The sequence below is a fragment of the Hydra vulgaris genome, chromosome 08 (assembly GCF_038396675.1).
Source record: "Hydra vulgaris chromosome 08, alternate assembly HydraT2T_AEP".
Lineage (NCBI taxonomy): Eukaryota > Metazoa > Cnidaria > Hydrozoa > Anthoathecata > Hydridae > Hydra > Hydra vulgaris.
In genome coordinates, this window is record NC_088927.1 from 8,760,001 (window position 1) to 8,772,415 (window position 12,415).

Genomic DNA, 12,415 nt, shown 5'->3' on the forward strand with positions numbered 1-12,415 from the left:
TTAAAAAGCAAAATTAAAAATCAGGCAGCGTAATACATAAAAAATAAATTAAAAAAATTATTTTCTTCTAAATTCTTTTTTTGAAAGTACAACTCAAATAGTTTTTATAAGTAAAAATATTAAAAATCATCCAAACTTTCAGAACTAAAAGCCAGAAGTGATCAAGTCTGAAGTGATTAATCAATAACGTTAACACGGATGGAGGCCTAAGAAAAGGAAGTTTGAAGACAAACCTAAATGTTGTTGCATCCATGCAAAAGTTGATAATATTTTTTGCAAAAAGTAAATCTGATCCAATATCACAAGTCGTTGGATGCTTTGGACTCCATTAGCGTATGTAGCGAAAAAATTAACTCAGAACGTCAAAGTATTTTCTATTGAACCTGCCGACTGGATACGTCGAAATATTGGCTTTATTAGGTTTATCACAAAAATCAGCAAAACAGACGTCAACACCACTAATGTTTTTAAGTCTGAAACCCGTGACAATGACAAATTTAGCGACGCGCCTCAAAAAAAATATTTTTTCAAAAACTAATAAATCGCACAAAAAAAAAGAACACAATTGGCTGGTATGTTCTGCTGAGAGAGGTAGTGTTTACTACAAACCTTGCTTCTTTTTTCGGAAAACTAAGAGTTAATTAGCATTCAAAAATGTACTTTGCAACTGCATAACTGCTCATAAGGCAATCAGTGAGCTTGACCAATCAGCTGAACATAATAATACCATCTCTATCTTTGTTAATCAAAGTGAATGCGTTTTCAGGATCTCAATTTCGTTAAACAGTTTCAGAGTGAAAAGAATTATTGGGAAAATGCGTTTTCTGCTCTTCAAACGGGTTATTATACAAATATAAATATACAAGGTAATATATAAATAAGTATATATACAAATATATACTTATATATATATAGTATATACAAAAATATATAAATACAAGGTAAAAATTATCAGAAATTTTTTCAAGTTCTTAGTTGTTAATAGCGTTTGCACATTTAAAATTTTTAAACTTTGAAGTAGCCTTAAAAGAACTGAACAATGACAAAACGCAACAGCCAAACACGATAGTCAAAGTTAGTAAACTTTTCGGGAAATGCATCAACTGGAGACAACTCCAGATGACAATAGTCATCTGGAACACAATTATGGAAAGGTTCTACAAAGTGAAAAAAGTTTCAAGTTGTTGAAATCGACTTAACAGGGTTAAATGAATTGTATAGCTCTCTGTCTATTTTTGTTCAAGAGGTAGGATTAAGTTTTGAAAAACTTGAATCTGACCTCTGACCAGAAACGAGAAAAAGGCGTGAAAACGCCAACATAATGCTTCAACGTTTATTGAGGCATAAAGAGTTTATGCTCTATTTTTCTATTGTCTCGGATTTCTTGTCTATCTTCCAATATGGGTTTTCGTCGCAATCACATTGCACGCTCTAGAGCTTTTAAAGATGTAAGCAATAATGCATGCAATAATTTACTTTCCAAATGTCTGCATCTCAAGAAATTTATTTTCACTTCAATTGATATTTGGTAACCAAAGAAACAATTGGTACTAGTAAGCAAACAAACAATTGGTACCAGTAACCAAAGAAACTTATATTAACATTTTCTAGTTTACGTACTGATTTTAGTGTGCCAATTTGGGCAGTGAGAAAGGGAGGCTAAGAGGCCACAATTGTTAATTTCGCTGAGGAGCCAGGATGACCCAAAAACGGGCCTGGCTGCCGGGTAACATCACTCGTCATACGAAACTGTATGTTAAACATATGAAACTATATGTCACTCTTCCAAGCTGACATTGACAGGGCAGTGGAACGATCACATATTTGGCTTATGCATTTCAACACTGAGAAATGAAATGCAATGCATGTTGGCCGAGCATATAACAAGTTGAGGCGCAAGTACTCAACGGCCAACGTTGACAGCAGGCGTTGTCCAATCAAAAAGACTGCAGTCGAACAAGACCTCGGTGTGATGTCTCCAATGATCCTCCATAGGAGGGCCTGGTGTAGCACTTCTTCATCAAACTATAAATAGATTTATTGTATTTTCTGTTTTTAGCACTAAATGAAAAAAAAAATGAAAAAACAACAATTGCTTTACTATTTCCAATCATTTTTTTTTCAATAGTTTTCGCTTTTTAGAACCTATAGACTGTTTATTGAAGAAAAGGCTTTTGAGATAAGTCGGCCATAATAATATCAGTTTGGGATGAAAATAGTTAATCAAAAAATGTTTACAAATTTTACTCTTAATAGTACATTAATATTCATTTTTATAACTTGCGCCAACATACCTCGGGGTGGGGAAAGTTAGCGAACTTTTTTTTTTCGAGGCCTCGGAAGGGCAGCAGGAAAATTTTTTTTTACAAATGAATACAAGTTAAAATGTTACCTTATTACTCTTTAAGACTGCGCTTTATTATTTACAAAAAATTTTGCCGTTGTGGCTAAAGAGGTCAAAGAGTAAAAACAGAGGCAACTAGCCTCGGTATATATATATATACATATATATATAGAGATATATATATATATATATATATATATATATATATACATATATATATATATATATATATATATATATATATATATATATATATATATATATACATATATATATATATATATATATATATATATATATATATATATATATATATATATATATATATATATATATATATATATATATATATATATATATATATATATACAGTACCTACTGAAATTATTGTACTCAAACTCAATTTTCAACTTTTCGTCTCTCTTGTTTTTAAAAAATGTACTAAAAGCAATCACAACTTAATTTTTCGTTATATATTCTGTATATTGATATATACAAAGCATGTTATGAAATTTAGTACTTCGTGGTGAGTCCTTTCAACTTTGAAAGAGCTTTAATACGCCTTGGCATACTATTTATGTACTTTGAGGTTAATGCTTTAACATCTGGATCTCAACGCCATACTTCAATTAGTCGTTCTGTGAGCTTCTGTTTACTTGTTATTATGTCAACATTGACACCATCTTGCATAAAAATTTTTTTTTCATTATTTGGAAACCACTCTCGTATCTGCGGAATCAGTAAAGTCTGCAGGAGAGTCTTGTTCTGATCTATTCAATGCATTCTTGTTTGTGTTGTTCTCCTGGTCTGCGGCGCACACAACTTGTTTTGTCTTCCAAATACAACTTGAATATAGCAGTCAATATTGACATTTAATAATTTTTTGAATATTAGTAAATTCAATCGGGGTAAAACATTTGTTCAAAAAAATCTTTAGAAAACTTGTAACAAGAAAATACATAATAGTTTTTAAGTGTATGGAGAGAAAAAATAGAAACTTTATCAGAAAACTCCAGTCAACTTTAGGAAAAGAAGAGTATTAACCATTAGTATTATTAACGTTTTTTAACCATCCCAGGCGTAAGTTTTGGTTTCTTTAGTGGTTTTCTGCACTTAAATCCTAACTCGTAACTTCTCTTTCTGAAAAATCCAAATGAAATGTTGATGCCTTGGTCTTTCAAAACACTTTTTCAGCTAATTTGCTGGCATCTTGCAATTTTGCTCAATAGCTTTTTTGCTTTTCTGTCATCTCTAGAACTTCTTATTTTCCTTCTACCGCAGCAACCTTTTCTCTGTGATTCTAATTTAACCCCCATTTTGAGTTTCAAACTTATTCTTCTGACTGTAGTCTACGAGACTTCTGTTTCTTGCAGAAGAACAGCTGTTTCTTGCAAAAGAATAGCTGCTTTAGCTAATTTACGTTTGGAAACAATATTTTACCCATTATTAATCCTAAAACAACGCAACAATAAGTTACTATGCATGATAAAAAAAAAAACTTAAAAAAAACTGAAATTGCATTATTTAAGTTATAAAGACAACAACATAGGCCTCTAAAAATTACATAATTAGAGTTTTGACAAACAAAATCAACTGAAAGTTTTTAATTTTTTATTGATAAAACTTACTATACCTTTTATGAAGTTGAATATTTTATATATTTTTTTTTAAAGTATATAAATTTTTCTAATCTAAAACAAAAAATTAATGATAAGAAGTTACTTTACATATTAACAACAAAAAGTAAACAGCAATAACTTCTACCAATCAAAGAAAATCCGAAAATCTAGCGAAATCGGAAAATTTTATTCTTGTGTCGAATAATTTGAGCAGGTACTGTATAGATATATATATATATATATATAAATATAAATATATATATATATATATATATATATATATAATATATATATATATATATATATATATATATATATATATTTATATATATATATATATATATATATATATATATATATATATATATATATATATATATATATATATATTAACTTTTGTTCAATTTGATGCAGAACTGCTAAAATCTTTCTTTTGTTCGACCACTTCTAGAGTTTGCTGTACTAGTATGGGCTTCTTATCAAAAACGATATATTGCCATTTTAGAAAGAATACAGTGTTGTGCCACTAAACTAATACCTTTAATTAATAAATTATGCTATGAAGATTGACTAGCTTGTCATAAAATGCCCTAATTAGTTAGTAGAAGACAACGAGGTGACATAATTCAACTGTATACAATTTTCATAGGTTGTACTCGTGGCCATAACCTAAAGTATTCTATAGAGATTTTTGTACATAATTATAGAAAAAATATTTTACTAAATTAAGTTGCAAACTATTGGAATGCACTGCCAGAATATGTTGTTAAAGCTAATTCAGTAAATTCATCAGACTTGATCGATGGGAGTCAAACCATCACAAGACTCAGCTGTCATAGTGTGCTTTAAAACCACACTCAATGGTAGCAATGCCAGTCACAGTATAAGCTAATACTAATACTATTACTTTATATATATATATATATATATATATATATATATATATATATATATATATATATATATATATTTATATATATATATATACTTTAAATATATATATATATATATATATATATATACATACATATATATATATATATACATATATATATATATATATATATATATATATACATATATATATATATATATATATATATATATATATATATATATATATATATATATATATATATATATATATATATATACACACACATATATCTGGTCTATACCAAGCATAATTAGAAGTTTAGTCAAAAATCTTTACAAAAATAGCCATGTTTTTTTGTGTGTAGTACTTTATATTAAATACTGTTTTTAGATATTTTATAAATATTGTCTTTGGATTTTTAAGAGTGTTAAGATATTATAATTACAAATTTGAATTTTTTATACTTTTGTGTTTTATATAATTTTTCAAAGTTTTTGTATTCTTCCTACTGAAATTTAATTTTACCTTGGAAAAGGACATTTCAAAAGTATATTTTAGCTTTCTCCTAGGTAAAACAATTTTTTGAATAATTTGTTGTCAACTTCTTGAAAGGATAAGAAAGTACAAATACATAGTGACATATGGAGTTAACTTATAGTTAAAACACTGGGAGAATAAAACCTCATGCCGATGTGATAAAGAAGATTGTAATTTTTTGAAACATTGTCACAACAAAAATACTTAGTTTTAATATTTAGATCCGTTTTCAAAAATTGAAGAAAATAGAGTTATGAGAAAAGGCGTAACTGAGTGTTAAAAAAATGAAACTAAGTTTTAATAGTAGATACAAACTCTTAGATATTTTTTGTATTGTAGCATGTCTTAATTAAATTTAAAATATTACGCAGTGATGTTTATTTTTAAAAGTAACGGCTGCGATTTTCTAGTCAGCATTATCATCGTCTGTTAATTTAGATGCAATATAAAAAAACGGCACAAAAACTAGTTAACGGAGCTGGTTAACGGAGGAAAGTTAACTGAAAAAAATAACGGAGCAGTTGATAAGCAAAGACATAACGGCAGGACTAGAATACTGTTTATCTCCTTCCGTTTTAAGGCATGCCAATTAGAACATTTTTTAACGCTCGCTCAAACTCTCCGTTAGTTTAATAGAGAGAAATAAATACTGCAGAAATATCATTTTTTTAAAATACTTCCTTGTAATGATGGTATCAATAACAATAATAATATAGTTACAAATATAGTTACAAATATACAAATATAGTTACAATATAGTTACAAATATCATAATTAATACAATAAAAGATATCATTTAACTTTTTATTGTTTTAGAAACAAAAATAAACTTTGACCCCAATCACATCTCAAACAGTAAATAAAAAGAATACAACCTAATTCTTTGCAAAAATGTCATACTTTAGTTGTAAATTTTTGCACTTACCTAAAAAATGGCATTTAAAACCATTTATTATAAGTGTTATGATTATGAAATGTTAAAGGAGTATCCCTTTTTTTTTTTAGCAGAAATTGGTTTAATTTGAGAAGTGGAAAATTCGTAAAAGCGGTACAAACTTCTTTACTAGAAGTTTGTACCGCTTTTACGTTGCCGCTACGTCGCTTTGCTCTAATTATTTTCTTCTTTTAAATGACCTCATATTAAAGAAGTTATGCTTAGCAAAAAAAAAACCATCTATCGTTAATTGTCTTTGTGCCTTCCACCTAATTTGTGGTTTACGGTTATGAATTATAGATTAACAGCATAGTGGATAGCAATCAAGAATAGAAATTATTACTATTAAATTAAACTGTTTCTTATTCGATGTTTTGGTAATATTATAATTTTGAGCAATTAAAAGATATTTTCTATAAAAATTTCAGAGCGCCAATGCAACAAAAAACTTTTCCTGATCAACTAAAATTGTAAAAACCGCAGCAATTTTAAAAAAGTCAAAAAAACTAATACTCGCAGATATCAATCTAATTCTTTTTCCATATTTTAATAAATTTTAAAAGGAACAATGTATAATAAAGTGCATAACTATTTACATTACCTTATTAGATAATGACCAATTTGGTTTTAATAAACGAAATTCTACATGCCATCATTTAATTTGTACGTGAAATTTACAAAAAAAAATAAAAAAGAAAAAAAGAAAATATTGTAAATTAAATAAAGGTACCGGCTCTTTTAAAATCTTGAATATTTGAATTTCGAATCTAGAGTCTGGAACATAGTTTTTATTGAAATTAAATTGATTCAATTAATTTTGTTTTACTTTTTATACTTTACAAATTTGAGGTTTTAAAATTCTAAATTGTTTGGAAGCATCATATATTTATTGATACCTTAATTTAATTTTATATAGAGTGCCGTAATTTATGCAAGTCTCTTTATTAAGGAGACGTTTTTCACCCTCACCAATAATGCCATTGCGTCTAGATGGCAAGATTTGAATTTTAAATCTTTGGATCTGAGATCCATGCGCTCTGATGGCAAGATTTGAATTTTAAATCACGGATCTGAGTCTACGTTGCGATTATTAGGGTTAGTAACTTTATATTAACATTTCCCATAATCTGCAAGGGTTAACAGTTTACAGTAATAGAAACAGTTTTATAATTACTAAAAACTATCATATCTCTATTGATCTGTTTTATTTTGGTTAAGTATAACAATCATGCTGAAATATATTTATACAAATACAGCTTGAAATGCAGTAAACCCGGATAGCATTGTAAACAATGCTTAATATTTTAGCGATGATTATTCAATATTTAAACAAATATTTTATTTTTCGTGAGATTAAGTTACTTGCTTTTATGCTTGAAATAACTTTGCTAAAAGAGGTTTACGATTTTGTCAACAAAAGCAAATCAATTTTGTATAATAATAATGTAAACAGTTTTGTATGGTACTTTTTTGCAATGACGGATCCAGGGGTCACTATTTATTTGCAGGAAAACTAAGTTGATGATGCTGATTATTTTCTATTTATTGATACTTACTACGCATTTATTGATAAATATAAAGTAAAAAGAACCCACATTACTTTCAATCCAACTTTATCTTTGTAATATTATACGCATTTAATTGTTTACCTTTATTGTTTGTTTTAATTAAAATAATTGGTTTTACCTAGCTGTTAACCTAAGCTTACGGTTGTTTGTTAAAAGTTTAACTCTTAAGCAATCTTTTTATTGAATTGATCTTTTAACTTAACAAAAGTTTCCTTTGCCAGCATATTTTTTTCTAGGTATAATAAGACTTCCTCTAACCTTAACGGACAACTCACTTACTTGTTTCGGTTTACAGAAACATACAGAAAGTTTGTAGAGTTCTTTTCTGTACTCTTCCCCCATGTAAAATAATACCAAAGGGTTTGTTATAATTTGTAAATAAAACAGCCTAAGAAGAACAGTCCACATGGGTTTAGCTATTGACTTTGAAACCCACTTCAAATCATTTGCAATATAAAATAATTGAAGGGGTAACGTAGTTAATCCAAAGAACACATACATAGTCCAAATAACACGATCTAACTTTCTGGAACTGCGTTTTCTACATTTAAGTGTTTCTTTTGGCATATGATCTTTCAGAAACTTAATAGTTTTAAAAACTGTTCGGTGAATTTTGTAGTAAGCAAAGCCAGAGCTCAGCATTGGTATTATATATGTAAGCAAGTAAATAAAAAGCCTATAAACAAGCCTTCTTTTTTCAGAAATGTATTTTAGTTTGCAAACGTTTCTTTCTAATGTAAATTTAGCAAATATGCCCATTAACCCTACAGATATGATCACAAATGCAACAATCCATATAAAGATAACAATTGCGATAGCGTGGTATAGAAGTAAATCACGCGATCTATTTGCATTTGAAACAACATAATATCGAGCTAAACTCAGCGCAGCATGAGTCAATACACAAACTCCAGCAAAGTGTTCTAACAAAGGAAGTAGAATTGTACATTCAAGCTCATTAACTTTCCAGATTCCCAGCTCACGAGCTGTTGTTAATGGCAACACAAACATGGATATTGCTAAATCTGCAACTGCCAAGTTAAAGACAAATGTATTTGTGATCGTTTGCATTTTTTTCTTTTGTGTTATTAAAAGAACAGTGAAAAGGTTACCGACCATGCCGCCAATGACCAAAAAAGTGTTCAATGCAACGAACATCATTCGTAGTATATCGTTTAAATTCATTTCATATTGTAAATGTCTAAAATAAATTAAATGTTATATTATAATCTTATTATTTTTTTTAATATTAAAATATTTATTTAAAATGTGTTTATCTCTATTAAAAACTAAATTGTGGTTGTTTGTAAACAAATTTCAAACATTAATTAAATAGTTAATACTCAAATGATATAAAAAATAGATTATAATATAATAGAATAATATGAAAGAAATAGAAATTTAATTTAAACAATAAACTCTTTAAGCCATTTATAATAAACTTCATGACTTTTAAAGTTCATGATTTTTGTAGTTTCTTAGTAATTGTGTAATAGTTAATATAATTTCTTTATAATTATTGTAATTTAATAATTAAAATAATATTGGATTCATAAAAAAAAAAATGAAAGAAAGAAAAAATTGTCGAGATAAGATTGTTGCTTATACTAACTAACCCATCAAATAGCGGTTAAAACAGGTTTAACATTTGACAAAGTTTAATTTTATTGCAAAGTTTTGTGGTAATTGCGACAATATAGTAAGGTACAATAAATTATGTCGACGAATAAAAAAATAAATAAAATGTAATCAAACTTATTTGGAACTATTTGAAAAAAACTAACTATAGAAAAAAAATATCTTAATGATTATGTAACTAATAACTTGTTGTAAGAGTTTTTAAAGAAAACATATGTGTATATATATATATATATATATATATATATATATATATATATATATATATATATATATATATATATATATATATATGTATATATATATATATATATATATATATATTTATACATACATACATATATATATATATATATATAAACATACATATTTATACATATATACATATGTTCATATATGTATATTTATATATGTATATATATATAAATATATATATATATATATTTATATATGTATGTATATATATATATATAAAATATATATATATATACATATATATATATATATATATATATATATATATATATATATATATATATATATATATATATATATATATATATATATATATATATACGTATATATATGTATGTATATATATATATATGCATATATATATATATATACATATATATATATATATATATATATATATATACATATATATATATATATATATATGTATATATATATATGTATATATATATATATATATATATATATATATGTATATATATATATGTGTATATATATTTATATATATATATATATTCATATATATATATATATTCATATATATATATGTATATATATATATATATATATATATATATATATATATGTATATATATATATATAAATATATATGTATATATATATATATGTATATATATATATATATATATATATATATATATATATATATATATATATATATATATATATATATATTCATACATACACAAACATATATTTTCCCATATATATTATTATATATAACTGGTTTACATCTAAAATGTAAATATATAAAAATTTTGTGTTTTAAAAAGTCTACTCTCTTTTTTTTTCTTTTTTCTTTTTCTTTTTCTTCTTTTATTTATTATCAATTTAAGTATTGTAATTTTTGAGTATAAATAAAGAAATAATAGATAAGAGTCTAAATCTGGATTAGGCCAAAATATTGATTGAACATTTCTTTGTATATGGCATTGTATTTATATATCCTCATTTCAATATTTGCAAATATAAAATACACACGTAAAACGTCGGTAGTTGCATACATACGCTTTCTCGACGTTAAATATTTGAAAATGGATAATACAACTTCCGAATCAAAAGTTTGCAGAATTTCAGTTATTCAAATATTTCATTACAAAAATAAAAAATGTTGAAGCGCTAAGGAAGAGTTTCTTTAATAAAAAAACAAAATGGCTGTGCAACATTCTCGATTCAAAAAAGTAAAAAATTCCTTTATAATAAAACTTTTAAATAAATATGCTTATTGTATTATATAAATCTAAAGCCAAATAAAATAGTTAACATTAATCACTTACCATAATAACATTTTGATTTGGATTTACGCTGTATTACTTTTCTATGTTACAAGGCAATGTCATAGTAAAACTCATAAAATTATTCGCGGTTCTAGGTCCAGGCTTTTGCATCTTAGTTTTTTTTTTAGTTTTTTTGTTTGAAAATTTTTAAAAGACATGGATGATTTGCATCACCGTTTTATAGATAACAGCAGTTGTTATTTATGAAATAAACGTAAAACTGATAGATCACTCGACATACCAAAACATTTCGGGGATTCGCTTATTTCTCATTCACAGAAAATAAAAAAGTTTAAAAAAACAATATTTTAAAACGTTAAAAATTTAATTAAAAAATTCCAAAAGATTAGATTAAGCTTATAAAAGCAAAGATTTAATTTAAAATTAAAACTCGTTTTTACTTAAATGCGTTATAAAAACAGTAACATAAAAACCCCCGTATCCTCTTTAAAACAACTTATTTAATATGCAAATTTCTAGTCAAACAAGTTTATGATTTCATAAAACACTAAGTGGGAGATATTATTAACTGTCAAATGAAATGCGATAAGCTACACCTGCTATTTTAGGATTCGTCAATGATCCCTGGGCATCTATACAATCTTAGACCAATTCAAAGCATAATTGATTTAAAAAAATTATAACCAAGCATCAAATACTAGTAAGCCTGAAATGTATTTAGGTATTTAAGTTCTTAAAAAACGTTAATTTAAATTATTATTTTATATGTTTTTATATTTCGAAAAAATTTATGAAAACTACTGAATCAGTAATCAGATGTAACTTGGTTTCAATCAGTAATTGTTTTCTACTTAGCTTTAGTAAGTACTCATAAGCTAGTTGGCTCCAAACAATAGTCATATAGTTCTTGGCTTCAACCACTAATCAAATGGTACTTGGTTTCAACCAGTAAATGTATGTTACTTGGCTTATTTAAATGTATGCTGCTTAGCTTAGCTAAAAGCAGTAGAAAATTAGTGTCATACATGTAAAATATTTCAAAAGATGTTTAAAAAATATATTTAAATCTCATAAAATTTAAAAAAAGTTCAAATAAACAAAGTTAATTAATATACAAAGTTACAAGATGATTTTATCTTAAATAAAATAAATTAAATTGATTTTATATTAATTTAACAACGAAATTAAATGGAATTTTACAATTTGAAAAAACATTAAGTAGTAAAAATTAAATAAACTTTAAAATTTTATAAACTGAAATTAAAAAAGATTAGGGCGATTTTATTAACAAAGAATAAAAAAAAAAAAACTTCACATAAACTTTAAGCATTAAAATAGAAAAAAAAAATACTTATAACATTTGCATGAAATTTGTTCAAAAATT

General features: G+C 25.5%; 1 protein-coding gene and 1 long non-coding RNA gene across 2 annotated transcripts in view; one reads left to right on the forward strand and one right to left on the reverse strand.

The window, feature by feature from the left end:
* The window catches only part of LOC136083592 (uncharacterized), a 13,506-nt gene extending 4,424 nt beyond the window's left edge, over positions 1-9,082 (forward strand). Inside the window, exon 3 of the long non-coding RNA XR_010639924.1 lies at positions 6,383-9,082. This is a non-coding gene — a long non-coding RNA (uncharacterized LOC136083592). The remainder of the gene's footprint in view (positions 1-6,382) is intronic.
* Positions 6,834-11,273, reverse strand: LOC100211697 (neuropeptide F receptor). The gene is made up of 2 exons (XM_065803011.1): positions 11,071-11,273; positions 6,834-9,080 (listed from the first exon to the last, which is right to left on the reverse strand). The coding sequence occupies exon 2, from the start codon at positions 9,062-9,064 to the stop codon at positions 8,078-8,080; it is 987 nt and encodes a 328-aa protein (XP_065659083.1). The 5' UTR covers positions 9,065-9,080; positions 11,071-11,273; the 3' UTR covers positions 6,834-8,077.
* Positions 11,274-12,415: the final 1,142 nt, after the last annotated feature.